The sequence below is a fragment of the Micromesistius poutassou genome (genome assembly GCF_964030765.1).
Source record: "Micromesistius poutassou genome assembly, chromosome: 22".
NCBI classification, from domain to species: Eukaryota; Metazoa; Chordata; class Actinopteri; order Gadiformes; family Gadidae; genus Micromesistius; species Micromesistius poutassou.
Window position 1 is genome coordinate 3,464,658 of NC_140292.1, and position 18,391 is coordinate 3,483,048.

Sequence of the window (18,391 nt, forward strand, 5' to 3'; positions counted from 1 at the left end):
TATTATACTCCACCACATATTCAAAAATATCCCTATAATTTGTAAACGAATTTATCTGCGGCGTCTCCTTTAAAACCAGAGACGTCTTCGATGCGCATGCGTCGTAGGCCTACATATTATTCTTCCTGCATTTTTCTTGGTTTTGGCAGCTAGGATGTGACCGATAGCTTCCCAGGAATTACATGCGTTGTTATTCTGTAACAGAACCAGTGGATATCCCCTGTCTGCCCACCACTGTTACATCCAACTTCTCTTTCCACTGAAGGTGAGATCGTAGTCACAGTGTCAGTGAATCCTCTATCCTGGTATTAAGTTATAACGTTAGCTGTTATGTTATCAGGGCGTAGACTGAAGACGTGGAACATGCAATAATCATGACTGAATGAAAAACATGTTTTATTTAATTATATCCCCGGCAACAATCCAGTCCAGTGATAATTCACAGCTTCGTAATGTATGGATCTTTTCGCTACTTCCAAGAGAAGCCACATCACCTCTTTGTTAACATAATACAATACAAACAATACACAACATAATGGCTGTCATTGATCATAATGTCAAGGATTCCTTCTATCCCTCTGTGACGTAATATGGTAACATGTTATTGTAATATTCCGCCGGCCGAAACATGGAGTGCTACATCCCAGGTGAGCCATACATATGAGCAGCGTTTAATGTGAGCTATTCGGAGAACCAATGAGTACCTGAACAGGTGTGGCGATGAAAAATGTGACGCTTACAATCACGTGATTCAATCGTTTTTTTTTTCCTGTTGAGTGCATTATGCATACCGCTGGTAATGGGTTAATGACAACCGTGGGGTCACGATTATCAACAAGGAAGTCGACTCCTTGTTGACAGCACAATTCGTGTGTCCTTACTGTCAAATAATGTGGATTTAATGCATTGAATGCATCTATATTCTTGTTGATCTCTATTTCGGATCTTGAGAAATTATACAGCTACACAACATTAAGTTATATTAATGACTGAGTCCATCCACCATTCGTATGATTGATCTGTTTGTTATTTCTATTCACTTAAAATTTGTATTATTAGCTTATACTTATTGTCTTAAGACTCCTCGCCTCGTTTGTATTTCTACCCTTGCTCACACACTGTTGAAGCATATGTTTCTTTGACTAATTCCCCATAAGGGAGGGTTGTCAACCTAGTTTTACAGATGATTACATTTACATTACATTTTACATACATTTTCCTTTTATTTTCCTTGATCTGAGCAATACAAAACCACTGAGGGTATCTGTTCCGGTTGGGGAAAGTACAACACTCAACTTCTAACAAGGAAAGAGATCAGGAAACCGCTGAATAAAGTTTAGGACTTTCATTTAGAACTGTAACAAGGTAAAACAAAAGCCGAGCTGGTCTGCAGAACACCTCGGCTTTTGTATTACTTTGTTAAAGTTCTAAAGGTCTTGAACTTTATTCCGTGGTTTCCTTCTCTTTCCTTGTTCAAGTGTTGTACTTTCCACAACATTCCCACCCTGACTTCGCCAGCCAATGTAAACTGTTATTAACTGTCCTCCTGATCAACAGTAGTAGCATTAGTAATATGATAGTGCCCTATTTTAGTAGGCTACAGTTATATCAATATATTTTCAATGTATAATTGTTTATAATGGAAATAGTAATGAAACAGAAATATGTCTTTTTTTAAAATCAGGCCTATATGAATGCTAACTTGTTATTACTATTATTGTTGTTATATATATAATTTGGTGGACCTCCTTGTCCAAAGCATCTTACACCACTGTGTGGTGGTTTGACCTATGTTAAACCCCTTAACCTGGCAGTGGACATGCAATTGTATTGGTCTTGTAATGTTTTTATATTGGTATCTAGTCCTGTCATGTACGTGTGTTGCACATATTACGATTGTTTCACTAGTGTTAAAGGTGCCGTGTGTACGATTTTGAGAGCTGTAATAGAGAGTTGTAAAAAAAAGCAGGTGAGAGAGAAAGTAAACAAACCCTCCCTCCCTCCCGCCCTCCCTTTCTCCTACATTGACGATAATTAAAAAATAAAACAATTGTCGAAAATAACCCATGATTGTTCAGAAATAAGCTGGGAGCAGTCTGTAATCAAAAAGGGTCTCATACAGTGGCAGGCGCAGTCAACTGGAAACGGATACTCTCACAGCACATTTCTCACACTTATAGTTGATGACAAATGACAACAAACGACACTGAAAGTAAAGCTCTTGAATCTCCCCTACAGCCGCTATAAGTCCTGTTTGTATGTGTGTGTGTGTGTGTGTGTTGCAGGTGACCTGAGCACCGTCAGGATGAGTGGGGCGGCGCTGGGCTTGGAGATCGTGGTGGTCTTCTTCCTGGCCCTCTTCCTGCTCCACCGCTACGGAGACTTCCGGAAGCAGCAGCGCATGGTGCTGTTTGGCACCCTGCTGGCCTGGTACCTCTGCTTCCTCATCGTGTTCATCCTGCCGCTGGACGTCACCACGGTCAGCGCGCGCACACACACACACACACACACACACACACACACACACACACACACACACACACACACACACACACACACACACACACACACACACACACCTTTAGTGGCATCATTATCCTCTATATATATCTTAAGTAAATCGTCTCTAATCTTCATTGTTTTGCATAGAATCCTAATTCTAGTGTGTGTGTGTGTGCATACAGACTATCTACAGACAGTGCAAGTTGGACCACGAGAAGCACGCAGCTATTGCGACAGTCGGCCCACTTCCGTCCAATCAGACAACGGCAAACTCTACGGTCACGCCAACTGCAAGGTAAGCTGGTGTCCCTTATTAAAGCTTTGTTAGGCAACCTAACCTAACCTCCATTTCTGTAAAATTGCAATATTTGTGGAAATTCCCTTTACATCCTGACAGCAATCATTGAATCAAATGCTCCATAAAAAAAAAAACTCCCCACACCCATGGATTTCACGTGCACTCCTCTCTCTTCTCACCTGTGCACTCCTCTCTCTCCTCACCCATGGATTTCACGTGCACTTCTCCCACAGCATCCCCAAGCCATGCTACCAGCCCTGGAGCTACGTCCCTGACGGAGTTATGCCTGTGTTCTGGAGGGTGGTGTACTGGACCTCCCAGTGTCTCACATGGTCAGTACTGTGGTAGTATCATAGTATAATGGTAGAAATACTATCGTATAGTATTACACCCATTTTCTATGTATGCTTTAATTTCTCTCACTTTGGATGAGTCTGTAATTGTAAATAGTTGTTAACGCATTGAGAAATTGCCCCTGTAAAGGAGTCCCCTCAACCTTTGGTCGTCAAGCAGACGTTTTCATACAAAGTGAAACATGGGTGATTCAGACACATGTCATTAAGAAGCAGATAGGGTTTAGGGGGCATCTTGCTCCAGCATGCCTTACAGGTAGACTGGACGTTGCGACTGGGGGTCAAACCCCCTCACCGCGACCAGACAGTTCAGTCTCCAATCTGGACTTTTATTTTGAAATGCCCCTGCAGGCTGCTGCTGCCGTTCATGCAGTCGTACGCCCGCTCCGGCGGCTTCTCCATCGGGGGCAAGGTGAAGACGGCGCTCATCGAGAATGCCATCTACTACGGCACATACCTGCTCATCTTCGGCTCGCTGCTCATCTATGTGGCCGTGCACCCCGAGTGGCACCTCACCTGGTGAGACGCACGCACATGGACACATAGACACATGCACAAACACACACATGTGACAGCCTGTTTGGTTATGACCTCTGGGTGGACACGCCCACTTGTGTTGTCACAAATTTATATGTTTTAATGGCTAATCAATGGAAGGCCTGGTAGTAAAATATTGGCCCTTTTACATTACATAATAGAATAGTTTTAGATAAATAAAATGCCTTATATTTATAGTTATAACTTTCAATATAAGTAGCAAGTGGTCCATACTAAACATTCAGTCAAATAAATACACCAAAATAAAGTTGTAGCAGTATAAATGAGGAATAAATCTTTTTCGGCAAGAATTGTCACACATTGTAGGTAGTTGTCACCAAATGCCTTCAGATCGTTGCATTGTGATGCCGCGTAGCGTTTAGTACCCAGCGGACAATCCCAGCGGACCAATCAGAAGTCCCGCCTCACACCCCTGTCTGTTCTGGTCCAGGTACGAGCTGCAGACCATTGGCATCACGGCCGCCAACACCTGGGGGCTGTTCCTGCTGGTGCTGTTGCTAGGTTACGGGCTGGTGGAGATCCCGCGCTCCTACTGGAACGCCTCGCGCCGCGGACACCTGCTGGTCAAGACCTACTTCAAGGCGGCCAAGCTGATGACGGAGAAGGCGGACGCAGAGGAGAACCTGGAGGACGTGATGGAGGTTAGGGGGAGGAGCCGTGGGGTGGGGGGGTCTGGATAGTGTAGTGGTTAGGGTGTTGGACTCGCAGCCTAAAGGTACCCCGACACAACGTCTACAGTCCACCTGTAGGATATATATATATATCATGTCGTATTTAGTATTTGATGTTACAGATACAATCACTAAATAGTGATTTATTTTACTACAAACACTGCTGACATAGAAAGATCATCCTACCTGTAGGCTCCTGCTGGAAGATGGGCCCAACCCCTACCCTTATGACCTACCCTATGACAAAGAAGTTAATCTACTGTATTTCTGTGTTATTGCTACAGGAAGTGCGAAAAGTCAGCGAAACAATCAAGTACAACCACCAACTCAGGAAGTACATCGATACCATTCTGAGAAAAGTGAGTATTTAATCAGCCAAATTTTACACGCACACTAATAAAGCACTCGTCATCAGATTAAGATCAGTTGAAATGTCATGGAAACACATTAGATCAATTTGACCCATTTGATCCATTTCCAGGGCAGCCGCTTTGCAAGGCCTTGTGACTCGGAGTACAACCTTAATCGGATTATTCAGCCTTAAATAAACCCAAAGCGTGAATTTAAACATACTCTCTAGCCAACTCGGTGTCCCTTGACCAATAGCCCTCAGCAGTGTGCATGTGATGCGGCCTGACTGACGTGCTGTGGTCCACAGTGCCCGGTGGACTACCAGGAGAAGATGGGCAGAAACATGGACGACTACGAGGACTTTGACGACAAGCAGAACACCTACCCCACGGAGAAGAACCTGGTGAAGCTCCACAAACAGGTGGGGAGAGGATCAGTACCAACACCGCCTGGAGGTCAAAACATGAGCACACGAGTACATGGTATACATGTGGTGACAACCCTCCAGACTGACCTTTTACCCAGGAGCCTCTCTGCCCCCAGCCTTTAAAGTCTTGGGGAACCAGCAAAAAAAACACACACGGTTAAAAATAGATACAAGAGACATATTTGTCTTGTCACCATCAGACCATCACATAATCTAGTCCCATAACAATCAAACTAATTGGTGTGGCAAAATAATACACTAGCGCACATGCAAAGGGACAGCTGCCGCGCACACATTCATGATTCAATCTATATTTGCACAGCTGGTGCCTGGTGAGGTGACTACACTGTTCAAATAATGATCATACACATGGTATTAAAGTCTCCTTTCCCAATATGCACACAAATGATCGTCTAAGAGTTGGCCTGTTGCTCACTTTAGATAGAAGCATTCTCTGACTGACTAAAGTTGTCTGTCTGTCTGTCTCTCCCAGGTCATCTACGCGGTACAGAGACACAACCGGACGCGGGTCCAGTGGCAGATGCTGCTGCAGGAGGCCATCCACCTGGAGGACGTGGCCCGCAACGAGAGCACCTCGGTCCACCAGTTCTCCCACAGCTTCCCCTCCACCGAGCCCCCCGGCTGGGTCAGCCGATACCTGTACACGCCCAGCGTAGGTCAGTCGGCCAATCCACGCAGAGAGCACCTGTGACGTGACGCAGTTTGATAGAAGACGAAGAGAATTACCAAATTATAATGTTTTGGGTTTATTCATAGTACAGAGCACATGGTTGACCGCCAGGGGTGTCCGTGGTTATCCATTACGAGCCATTTCAAATTATGTGACATTTGTGACATCACAAGGAGGGGTGTCGATCCAGGAGTTAATCTATAAATCATACGTCTCTGTGCCGACACTTCTTTTTCAACCACACAACTCACTTGCTGTACTGTTGCTTTGGATGCAATGAAGAGGATGCATTATTACACATTAATGACTTAAAATAAGTAAATACTTTGTCAAAAGTTGACTTGAATCGAGACCTCAACAATAAGAAATATTTCCATCCAGACCAAACTCCCCCCGACTGCTAGCTGCTTCGTGTTTGTAACCCGTGTCCGTGTGTCCGTCTGGTCCCAGAGTGGTACTGGGAGTGTCTGCTGAAGCAGTGGTTCTACCGGCTGCTGTCGGTGGTGCTGACCCTGTTCTCCGTGTCGGTGGTCTGGTCCGAGTGCACCTTCTTCAGCACACGGCCAGTCCTCTCCCTGTTCGCCGTCTTCATCCAGCTGGCCGAGAGGGACTACAACTACCTGTACATCGAGGTACGTCCCCCGACACACCTCTTACAACCCTTAGCCTGACCCTAACCCAACACACTGGAGCGTTAGCAGGGGGGGGAGGGGACCACAACTACCTGCACATTGAGGTACATCCCCCGAACACACCTCTCCCCTGAACACACACCAATCTGCCGACAATTTGAATTCGCCCTGCAGAAGGGTCTGGAGAGGAGCAATACATTTCTTTCTGCTTCAGATACGCTTTTGCGGGAGCCAATGACGAAACTGGCTTTTCCCCCTGGCACGCTATTGGCTGGTTTAACACAATGACGACAGGGAAACGACGGCAAGCAGCCAATTGCGTACAGAGTCAGTTGAACTAGGCCCGTTGATCACGCCTCTTGTGCAAAGAAAGTGCGAAGAAAATGACAGCAGCCTCCCCAGACCAACGTGCAATCTACGACTGACGGCAATAGCCAGGCTATGAATTGTCCCTACTATAATTCAAGTCTGTTGCTAATATATGTTGACTTGTTTCATCCAAATCCCCGTTCTCCACCAGATGGCGTGCTTCCTCACCATCTTCTTCCTCTGCATGTGCGTCTACTCCACCGTGTTCCGCATCCGCGTGTTCAACTACTACTACTTCGCCTCGCACCACCAGACGGATGCCTACAGCCTCCAGTTCAGCGGCATGTGAGTGTCCACGCGGGACGCTCCTGTCTGCTTACCGTCTACATGTGACGTCCTCCGTCCCGTGCTCTGACACTGTGGCCTCCCTGCAGGTTGTTCTGCCGGCTGACTCCGCCCCTCTGCCTGAACTTCCTGGGTCTGATCCACATGGACAAAGCCATCTCCCAGCAGCAGAAGCTGCAGACGGCCTACACATCTGTAACAACACATTGATTCTGAGAGAGAGAGAGAGAGAGAGAGAGAGAGAGAGAGAGAGAGAGAGAGAGAGAGAGAGAGAGAGAGAGAGAGAGAGAGAGAGAGAGAGAGAGAGAGAGAGAGAGAGAGAGAGAGACTTAAGGATATCCGTTTTTTTTCTTCCACATCCAAAGCAGCATAACTAACCGGTTTTGCTTTGCTCTACAGATCATGGGCTCTATGAAGGTGCTTTCGTTCATCGCCAATGGCTTCTACATCTACTACCCCATGCTGATAGTCATCCTCTGCATCGCCACCTACTTTAGGTGAGGTCCACCTTCCGACAGTTGTATTGGAAAACACCTGGTTCCCTTGGCTGTTTTTAAAAAGAGTTCACACACTGCACAATGTTCCTCAGCCTGGGCACGCGCTGCCTCAACCTCATGGGCTTCCAGCAGTTCATGGGAGACAACGAGTTGACCTCTGACCTCATAGACGAGGGCAAGGAGCTGATCCGACGAGGCAAGTCGACACACGTGTTTTAAAAACAACAACAACAACAACAACAAGAACAATAACAACAAAAAACTGAAATTATTATATGTGCTAGCAGTTGCACTTTCTTACTGGCTATTGCAAATTCTTTTGGACAGAAAAAAGAAAACGACAAAGGACTGAGGATGGAGAGAACAGACGAAGAGTGAGTATTATGTTTGTTTCACACGTTATTATACTCGGTATAAGAGGCAGATATGGATGCAATTATTGCTTGAAGAAGCAAAAAAATATATAATTTTGTGAGAATACATGGAGACAAAGAGGTTGACTAAGCTAGCTCATGCTATCATGCTACCGTGTCCTGCCAGGAGTGGAAGGAGCGTTATGGCAACCAGAGGGATGACTACTCGTCCCGCAACAGAAGTACCAACTCTGAGATGAAGGAGACCAGCTACTCGGACACAGTCGCTCCGGTCCCCACCAACAGACGTAAGCCCAGCCGTCACACTTCCTATTAGGGGCACAGCTTCACTGCCGAAAAAAGAGATGGTGAAGACGTGTCTGATTTTAACTAAAATAATGGTCACTTTTATTTGTATATCCCCAAAAACCAGAGACATTCTCAAATGGGCTATTCATGTTACATCTTGTACTGCTTTTGTTTCTGTAAATTGTGAGGCTGTGGCCTAACTAATAGGGATTAAAAAGCAGGGATAAATAAACTGCTATCTTATTGTAAGATAATACCCCCTAATCCTAGGCTATTTGCTGTTAAAATTAATTACACCCACTCGTTTTTGCAGGTTGGACTTCGAATATCCTAAGAAAAAGCACAGATAGTTCCTTAACTATCATTTGACATAAAACCTCACAATAGTTTTAATGTCAATTTGCCCTCACACTTATATTGCTTTCAATCATGTGTCTGCATATTTCAAAGAAAAAGTGTTCCCCATTGTTTGTAAAAAGTAATTAGGTTGCGTCACTCTACGGCGATAACTATATTTGCGCGGTTTCTTTGGCTACAGAGGCCAAGTACTCGCGGGCAGGGAGTCGGTCGGAGAGGGACAGTGTGGAGCTCCTTCAGGACGCAGAGCCGCTGGACTTCAACGCCGACACGCTCACAGACGACCCGCTGGACGCCAACTCCACCAGGTGCACAACGTCTATACCATATCAGTACGAATACGACTATTACTAGTCCTTTTAGCAGACGCTTTTTAACCAAGGTGCCCAATTGTGACCAAGATGACCAATTCACACCAGCGGGAGGAAATAGGTACAGAAATGCGTAATTTATCGCTGTGAAACTCTAAACACTTGTGCGTCGTGAATCGGTCATGTTTAGCATTGCTCAGTCACAGCTTCAAAAAGGTGCAGCCTCCAGAGACACAGCTTGAAACAAGTGTTGAAAATCATCATGATCGTTGTCCTCCTCAACAACAGCATAGACATAGTCTCTCTCTCTCTCTCTCTCTCTCTCTCTCTCTCTCTCTCTCTCTCTCTCTCTCTCTCTCTCTCTCTCTCTCTCTCTCTCTCTCTCTCTCTCTCTCTCTCTCTCTCTCTCTCTCTCTCTCTCTCTCTCTCTCTCTCTCTATATATATATATATATATATATATATATATATATATATATCTATATATATATAAATTAGAGAGACATTGACGTTGTATTTACCTTCTCTCTTTCCAGGCCCGCCGGGGGGAGGTACCTGTCCATGTCCTCCTCTCGGAGTCGGATCTTTGATGACGTCTGATTGGACGACAGAGAGGAAGTGGTTAGAGGGACAGGATGTGCATGTCTATGTTAAGCATCCTGCAAAAGGAAGGAGAAACCAAGATGCATTACACGGCAAGGATTAACTAAAATGTGCGATTCTTTATTATCTATGTCAAAAAAGAAACCATACGATGAATTCCCTTGAGTTCCTGCTCTGGTGAAGGCTGCTACGATCAAACAACAATAAAAACAGATTTAATATAACCCCACACACACACACACACACACACACACACACACACACACACACACACACACACACACACACACACACACACACACACACACACACACACACACACACACACACACACACACACACACACACACACACACACACACATCTGCAGCTGCATGGCTTAAGTTACACCCTCTGTTACAACTGCTGTTACTAGTATCGTACAGTAACGTTAGACTCTTGTATGAAACTATTTCTGTGTGGCTTACTATTGGCCCCTCCTTACTGGGTTAGATTCTCCACTCTACTGAAGCCAGTTATGTAAAGAAACTGATGGCATCACCTCTTCAAAAAGAATTGGCTTTTTCGGTTGTTGTTGCTGTTGTTGTTGATAATGGCTCGGGGGCTGAATCAAAACGTGTGTTGGTTGGTTTCATTAGTTTTCAGTGTACCAGTTAACAGTATTTTTGTTTTGCATCCGATAACAACAAGGCTAAGTGGATGCCAATCACTTTTTATTGGCATGGTGGCTCAAATAGATTAGTCTTATGTCCATCCATGCAACTAGAATAATGTTACTGTACAAATGAATTTAATTTTACTGTATTATTTTAATATATTGTCTAGTTTTGTGTTTTTGTTTTGTTAATACATCTAATGCTGTCCGGAAAACATGGAGGTGTTTCCTTGAAGCACACATTTAAAATAGGCAAAGGCATTGATAGTAAGATATGTTTTCCCATATACCATGTAAAACATTTTACTACACCGTCACAGCCAGAAACCATTGACACACCAAGTAAGTGCCGGTTCAAAAGTTGATGAATGAATCCCTCCGACGTTAATTCCATCACTAGGCTTTAAAAGGATGGAATTACGCGTTGTGGTTGATCACAGTTGAAATATTGTAATGTTGAAGGATCTATCTTTGTTCTTGGTAATCGCAAACTTTGCCTGGATTAAATAGTTCAGCAAGTAAAACCTCTCTGAAATGTTGCCCTATGTCTTGTTGTTGCTGGTTTAATATTTAAACAAAAAAGTCAATTTTGGGATTCAGGCCATGAAGTAAGGTGGCCAGTGGTGTGAACTTGGGTCATTTTTGTTAACTTTATTTACTGTAGACAAACAGTTTGTGTAACAATGTCCATTTGTGCCATGTTTGCCTTTCCCCTCTATGGTTTTGTTTATGACGACAACCATTGGAGCAAGAATTAATTACAAACATCTCTTCCTACAAGTATAATCTATTAGCATGTACAGCTAACATTGATGTGGTTATACATTCAAGGCATTCTACTAAAATACATGTCGCTCAAAGATAAAGACTGTCACACTGGAATTCACTGTATACACTGAATGTGTAAATACCTTGTTTTGTGCTGGAGTCCAGATTTCACCTCTTGGTTTGTCCCTTTTGAGTCACACATACTTTCTTGTATATACGGTCTGATTATATACATGTTTTTGTATTATATTATGCACCTACAAATCCCAACTGTGACTTAGTATTTATTATGTTTCGCTTTTCCAAGTAATACCTGATTCATGTTGCTGTTGTTCAAGCTATCGGGTACCAAATGTTAAATTATTCATTTATTTCCAGTTTTAAAATTCTTTGTCTGTCTGAATATGTAAAAAAACAAAAAAAAACAAGGACGATACAAAAATGGTAAATGTTATACTGTGTTGGGATACTGAATCTACTGAATTGAGATTGTATGTGCGGATGATTTTGATAATGAAGGATTTTATCTTGAATGTAAGTTATATATAAATCTTGCATCTCGATATTTGAGCACTTTTTGTGAATATCACAATATCGCCAAATCCTTATTCTGGATTTTAGGGCAGTAGAGCTAAATATAATGTAATGCCGTCTGATTTAATAAACCAGTCGTAATTAAATAAAAATACATTCAATCATACTTATTTTTGTTGTCTGCATATTTTTTCCTTTACATTTAAAGTGTCCACATCAGAATCTATGAAATTACTTAGATTTGATTTGTAACTGCTGAGTATGACAAACTTAGCAGCCTACCATTCATTAATTTGTTAATCAACAACACCTGAGTGTGTGGCTTCGATCAGTAGTCCTACTGGGCTTGTCTACATTTTCTGGTTTAACATTACCAACACTATCAACAGTCTGTTTGGCAGGGTAAACATTTGTACAACTCGCAGAGCAAAACAAAATCGTTTAAAAACAATATTTCTAGAGGAATAAAACTCTAGACGGGAAACTCACTACAACTGTCCTCCAGGTCGGCTGTCGGCGGGGAGCTGAGTGGAAGCTGATTGGCTCTTTAATTGGCTGGTCCTCCCTCTCACAGCCCCCTCCGATGGAGGATCAAGCAGCCAATCCAAAGAGAGATCATGGCATCTCCATGGTAACCGTACACCAGCAGCTACTGGTAGGTAGATACCTGTTGTTGTTTCACGCTTCCGGGAGAACTTTTAATTTATAATTCACAAACATTACAGGTAAGTCGAAGCCGCTTGATGAGATGTGACGGCCAGCTATTTGGTCCGTCCCGATCAAACTATTTATTTCGATGAAAATATAAAACCATAACTCTTCCTAGGTGGCTGCTGCTTCCTGGTACCTCCCATCATTTGCGACCACAGCCGAGCTCTGAGTTAGTTACATATTTGAGCTTTACCGCGCCGTGGAGCCAACTGTGCGTCCATCGTCTATTCACTTCTTTTGAAATAAACTTATTCTGAGGTAACTTTGGAAAACGATGCGAATTAACTACAGCTTTTCAAAAAGGCAATGGGCCAACTCCATCTCCTCTCTCTCTCTCTCTCTCTCTCTCTCTAGAAAATGACTAATCCTTTTTATCATCAAAATATTTTCCTTGTTGAAAGGATAAGTAACTATATTCCATGTTATTTATTATTATTATTATTATTATTATTATTATTATTATATTTAAAACATATGTTCGCCAATTATTCACATTTTCAGTTTCCAAAAATACTTTTGCAAGCAACCCCATTAAATGCAGTGACACACGGTAGGCCAATGTTTGCAAAATAATTTGGCAAATTATGTTCCTAAGCAGTTAATAACCTTCAAGCTAAGTGGTTCCCCTCAAACGACAGTTGTATTCCCCATGAGATACACCCATTATGTCCTTGCTTATGCCCTGTGTCATCAGCGAGGACACTATCACGTTTTACACCAGAGTACACGATTCAAGATAAAGCAAGCACGATTGTGGACTTCAAGTTCTATCTCATGTCACCCTGGGTACTCACGAATGTTGTTGTGATGGATAATGTAATAATATCATGCCCCACAATCAAAGCACTATCAAAACTCAATCAAAGCAATGTGCTTTAGGGATGGCGGGCACGTCGAGACACGACAGAGAGATGTCCATCCAATCCAAAAAGCAGCTCTCTGCGTGCTCGGACCCCGTGGAGAGACTGCGACTGCAGTGCCTCTCCCGAGGGTCCTCCGGCATCAAAGGCCTGGGCAGGTGAGGTCTAACGTCTCATCATCATCTGTGTTTAGAGGGTCATGTTTACTGTTTGATTGATCTATGGCCGTTGTTCGCCTTTAGTCACGTCAATTTTATTTGTACAGCACTTAATCACGGCTGGTCTCAAATGGTTTTACAGGCCGTGTATTTATGACACAACCTAGGGAGGCGTGTACTTTGGTGCTTTTGACTGAATGCATAATTCCTCCCTTCAGTTCACCCTATACAGCCAGCTTTGGAACCAAGATGGCGGCTTCTTTAGGTGAATCATAGTGAGACACATTGTTGCAAATTTAGATATTTTGTCAGCAGTGATTCTAATATTATATCAGAGTTTTTCTAATGATATTTTAGGACGACCAAACGCTATTTTTCTCAGTTTGGTGGCAGCTTCTAAATGATTAAATTCCATAGCAACATTTTACATTTAAATCCATGTTGCAAAAATAAAAAAAATAAAATTAACAAAACAGTTGGTTTGTGACATACAGTACAAGGCTAATTTCTGTTATTGGTGGTGTGAGACAATGGAACAGATCCCATTTTTAGCCAGGACAGTTCCAACACAATTTTCAGAGAGAATGCTCATCGTATTGTGTTTCCCCACACACACAGATTACTGCGGTATCTCCAGTCTCTGACCTGCTCTTTGTCACTCTGAAAAGGGCCCTAGTAGTCTGGGAAGTTGTCCTTCTATGAAATGAGTCCTGCACACTTTAACCAAACTGCTGTGATGTGCTGTTGATCAGAACCTTCCGGATCATGGACGACAACAACAGTCGCAGTCTGGACGCCAAGGAGTTTGTGAAAGGCCTGAGCGATTATGGAGTCCTCATGGAGAAGGCGGAGGCCTTGAGCCTCTTCCAGCTGTTTGACCGGGACGGCAGCGGCACGATCGACTTTGACGAGTTCCTGATCACCCTCAGGGTAATGACATGCTAGAATTAATGTCCCTTAACCCCTTAACTTGACCTTAACCCTCAGGGAAAGGACATGGTAGAATTAATGTCCCCTAACCCCTTAACCTGACCTTAACCCTCAGGGAAAGGACATGGTAGAATTAATGTCCCCTTACCCTAACCCCCTACCCCGACTTAACCCTCAGGGTAAGGACATGGTAGAATTAATGTCACCTGACCCTCCTTACCTTACCCTTTTGACCCACAGCCGCCCATGTCCAACGCAAGGAAGGGGGTGATTATGGAAGCATTTCGGAAGCTGGACAAGACGGGCGACGGCGTGATCACGATCGATGACCTCAGGGGCGTCTACAACACCAAGCACCACCCCAAGTACCAGAACGGGGAATGGACCGAAGACCAGATATTTCGCAAATTCCTCGACAGCTTTGACTCTCCTAACGACAAAGATGGAAAGGTGAAAAATGTGGTATATTTATCATGTGGTATAAAGTATAGAAAGTATAGAAGACATGTTGGTGGATGTGGTATTTAATTCTCAGAAATGTAAGGTTCTTTAACTGTAAAAGGTTTTTGCAGGTAAGGTTTGAACATCCTAAGCTAAACGGTACACTAACAGCATTGCAATTAACCTGGTCAAATTATCAACAATAAGCAAGACTAGATTAGTCAAATATCATATTTTTAATGCTACAATTCAACTTCAACAAACTTTATTCCACGGGCTAGCTAGAAGCATATGCAAGCTAGTAGCATAATGACATGTAGCTGGCATAATGATAGCATAATGATACATAGCTAGCTAGAAGCATAATATGACGTAGCATAATTATGCATCTATAAATTGTAGATTATTTTGAGATAATAATGTAAAAATATGGAAATAAATTAATTAATATAAAATGTTAATTTATATATAAAAGGTTTTACAAAGTTTTCCTCCTCATTCTCCTGGGGATGTTAGCACCCTTACTCCCCACTGCTATAGACCGATATTGTACTTCAACCACTCTCTCTCTCTCTCTGTTTATGTGCAGGTCACCAAAGAGGAGTTCCTCAATTACTACTGCGGAGTCAGCGCCTCCATCGACAGCGACGTCTACTTTATCCTGATGATGAAGAACGCATGGAAACTATGAGAGTTTTTAAAATCGATGCCTTCAAATGACGTCGCTGCTGAAGGTGACATCGCAGCTGAAGTTTGTATCACAGCTAAGGATGACATCACTGCTGGCAGAAGATAACTTCACTACTGGAGATGATAGCACCGCAGGTGATGACATCACCGGGGAAGACGACATCACCGCTGAAGATTTCCTGTTCACAAGGGTACAACTGAAACCTAATTTAGCTTTTTTATATATATTTAAAATATATGGGTAGCACAAGCTACATGGGTAACCTGTGCTACCCAAAGTATGTTTGTCTTCGTTTACGTTAGTTAGTGAGTGTAGGTGTTTGTAAAATACAGAGGTTTTTTATCTGATTGAGTCATCTTTGCTTTTAGAGTTTTTTAAATTTGTATTATTTGCCGTCTTTTGTAAACCTCCGTATGTTACCAATGTCACCCTATCCACTGGTATACACGCACGCACGCACGCACGCACGCACGCACGCACGCACGCACGCACGCACGCACGCACGCACGCACGCACGCACGCACGCACGCACGCACGCATGCACACGCACACACAGTAAAGTAAAGCACTTTGGGTGTCTTGAATAATGCTATATAAATGTGATTAATTATTGTCATTATCATACAGCTCATTTTCTCAATAAAATGTTGATTCTGAAATGTTTTTTATGGTTTATTGTAAAAGATAATCTAAAATAAAAATAAAATAATCTAAAGCTGTACATTTCTTAACAGATCTTAATATCTACAGATGTACCTTGTAAAAGCAGCAATACCCTATCAATAGAATACAATAGGTAGGCTATAGTATAGATATGTACTGTACTTACTTTAGACACAATGTATTGATTACAGGCAGCAGCATTCTGAGCAATGAAATCTGAATCTGAAATCTCTCTGGGGCTTATGACCCATGAACAGTGGAGTACAAAGAAATACATTCTCAGTATTATTATGATTAAATCACTACTTCATAATTAAACCCTTCTAGCCTCAGGAATAACCAGCCGGACAACAAGACGTGATGACTCACATTTGACAATTCATTATGGCATTGCTCCCGCACACTCTCTAGTGCAGTGAACCCCAATTAGCAGCCCGCGGGCCAGATCCGGCCCACAGGAGCCAAATGTCCGGCCCGCACTGACCCAGTGGCATTCACATGTAAAAAAAAAAAAATTAAAAAAAATACTTTTTGTTGCTTAGAAAGGAGTCAGTTGAGGTGGTTCGGGCATCTGGTAAGGATGCCCACTGGACGCCTCCCTTGGGAGGTGTTCCAGGCACGACCAGTGGGGAGGAGACCCCGGGGAAGACCCAGGACTAGGTGGAGAGATTATATCTCAACACTGGCCTGGGAACGCCTCGGGATCCCCCCGTCAGACCTGGTCAATGTGGCCCGGGAAAGGGAAGTCTGGGGCCCCCTGCTTGAGCTGCTGCCCCCGCGACCCGACCCCGGATAAGCGGACGACGATGAGGATGAGGATGAGGACTTTTTGTTGTTTACAGACTGATGTTATTTGCTACACATATTTAAAAAGTTTAAAACTAATGTCACATATTGTGGTATCACATTTTAAAGCTAACTAACTAAAATCTTCCTGTGTCTCTTAGAGAGGGAGGGAGAGACATATAGAGAGGGGAAGAGAGTAGATGTGAACACACACTGATCTGGATGGATGGCACCAGGCCCAATGCCCTGTTGAAGACACACTGTGCTGATGCTATTTAAGTTTTTATGTTTAGGGCTGCTGCACTGTGTGCGTGTTTGTTTGCTGGACTTTTTGTTTGCTGATGTTCCAGGGGCATTTTAATAAATTAATGGTAGGTTTTGGACAAATTTTGTTTCAAGAGAGCATTATTGTGTGACTCCTAACACAGGGTATTTTCAACTACTACTAGTAATTATAGTAATGATAATACTAAAGCAAAATGTGCACATAAAAATGGCGAATTAAAAAAATAAAACGATATCTCGGCCCTTGGCGTGGCATGCTTGACCAAATTTGGCCCTCTGGCAAAACTAATTGGGGAACCCTGCTCTAGTGGCTGCTTGGGGTGTTTACCCACGTTGTCGATTGAAGTGCTTAAAACCTTAATCAAATCACTTACGCTCTTAAAACATAAGTTGCAAAATAAACTCTGATTCTAAAGTCTCTCTCTCTCTCTCTCTCTCTCTCTCTCTCTCTCTCTCTCTCTCTCTCTCTCTCTCTCTCTCTCTCTCTCTCTCTCTCTCTCACTCTCTCTCTCTCTCTCTCTCTCTCTCTTTACCTATTGACCTGATGTCAATGCTTTATGTCATGGGGGGTCAGGGGGTGTGAGAGTGGAAATGGGAGTAATTGCACCAATGGCTCTACTTAACGACTGTCTGGTTGACTTCTCTGGTCATTGTTATGATAGAAGCTGGACATGGTGACATAGACCGCGTCCCTGCTGGGCTGCGTGGGTCCGTTCCCCTCGGGGCTGGGGTCCCCCCGGCTGTCACCGGAAGACTCCGGAAGGTCCCGCACTCCTTCCGCGGCGTGCAGGCCCATCGAAGGGGAGGGGCTTCTGTTGTTGGGCCGGGAGTAGGTTTCCTCCTCAGAGCTCTCGCTGAGGACGGTGGAAGCCGACTCCCCGGTGAAGCCGCTGGTGTCGCTGGCGGACCTCCATCGCATCCCCGACATGGAGAGCTCCTGGTCGACACCTAAGCCGCTGTCCTCCCGCTGGGCGGGGGGCTCAGCGGACGCCGCCTGCGATTCGCCGGGTCTCTCCTCCATCTTCTTCATCGGCTGAACGTTCATGTGACTGAACTGTTCGGGTTCGAAGGTCATCGCGAAGCCCAGCTGTTCGAAGCAATGTGTTTTTTGGGGTCAGGTTCACTCACTACAACATTAGAATAGTAGTGTGTCGTCTGCAAAGTATGTGAGTAGATAAACCATAACCTACTTTGACCTGCTTGTAAATCGGCAACAGTGTTGTTGGAATTCTGGGTACGTGCGTGTACCTGGTGTACGTGCGTATTTTCTGGTGGATGCTTCACAACAATCGGAGTAAATATTAATTAAACATTCAATAGTAATCTGCTGATGAGTAAACTCT

General features: G+C 43.6%; 3 protein-coding genes across 4 annotated transcripts; 2 read left to right on the forward strand and 1 right to left on the reverse strand.

Annotated features, from left to right (window-relative positions):
- Positions 1-130: 130 nt before the first annotated feature.
- lmbrd2b (LMBR1 domain containing 2b) lies at positions 131-11,652 on the forward strand. The gene is made up of 18 exons (XM_084486067.1): positions 131-265; positions 2,286-2,479; positions 2,685-2,797; positions 3,034-3,132; positions 3,505-3,672; positions 4,142-4,352; positions 4,667-4,741; positions 5,041-5,154; positions 5,654-5,837; positions 6,302-6,483; positions 7,004-7,137; positions 7,227-7,332; positions 7,537-7,634; positions 7,727-7,830; positions 7,962-8,008; positions 8,175-8,295; positions 8,835-8,961; positions 9,500-11,652. The coding sequence occupies exons 2-18, from the start codon at positions 2,306-2,308 to the stop codon at positions 9,561-9,563; spliced, it is 2,121 nt and encodes a 706-aa protein (XP_084342193.1). The 5' UTR covers positions 131-265; positions 2,286-2,305; the 3' UTR covers positions 9,564-11,652.
- Positions 11,653-13,115: 1,463 nt separating this feature from the next.
- capslb (calcyphosine-like b) lies at positions 13,116-15,314 on the forward strand (the record flags this gene model as incomplete). 2 transcript variants are annotated; one of them, XM_084486997.1, is made up of 4 exons in its annotated part: positions 13,116-13,252; positions 14,005-14,182; positions 14,423-14,641; positions 15,213-15,314. In XM_084486997.1, the coding sequence occupies 4 exons, from the start codon at positions 13,116-13,118 to the stop codon at positions 15,312-15,314; spliced, it is 636 nt and encodes a 211-aa protein (XP_084343123.1). The 2 variants fall into 2 exon arrangements, with proteins under 2 accessions (XP_084343123.1, XP_084343124.1); XM_084486998.1 differs by having other exon boundaries at positions 14,423-14,632.
- A 2,304-nt stretch (positions 15,315-17,618) lies between these two features.
- Positions 17,619-18,313, reverse strand: LOC311367672 (uncharacterized protein). The gene is made up of 2 exons (XM_084486487.1): positions 18,239-18,313; positions 17,619-18,135 (listed from the first exon to the last, which is right to left on the reverse strand). Exon 2 carries the CDS (start codon positions 18,121-18,123, stop codon positions 17,668-17,670), a length of 456 nt encoding a protein of 151 aa, XP_084342613.1. The 5' UTR covers positions 18,124-18,135; positions 18,239-18,313; the 3' UTR covers positions 17,619-17,667.
- Between the last annotated feature and the right edge of the window lie 78 nt (positions 18,314-18,391).

Coding starts and splice junctions, on each gene's coding strand:
- lmbrd2b (XM_084486067.1), top strand. CDS start 2,306: ATGAGTGGGGCGGCGCTGGGCTTGGAGATCGTGGTGGTCTTCTTCCTG. Junction 5,838..6,301: donor CCTGTACACGCCCAGCGTAG/GTCAGTCGGCCA, acceptor GTCTGGTCCCAG/AGTGGTACTGGGAGTGTCTG. Junction 7,138..7,226: donor AGCCTCCAGTTCAGCGGCAT/GTGAGTGTCCAC, acceptor GCCTCCCTGCAG/GTTGTTCTGCCGGCTGACTC.
- LOC311367672 (XM_084486487.1), bottom strand. CDS start 18,123: ATGACCTTCGAACCCGAACAGTTCAGTCACATGAACGTTCAGCCGATG.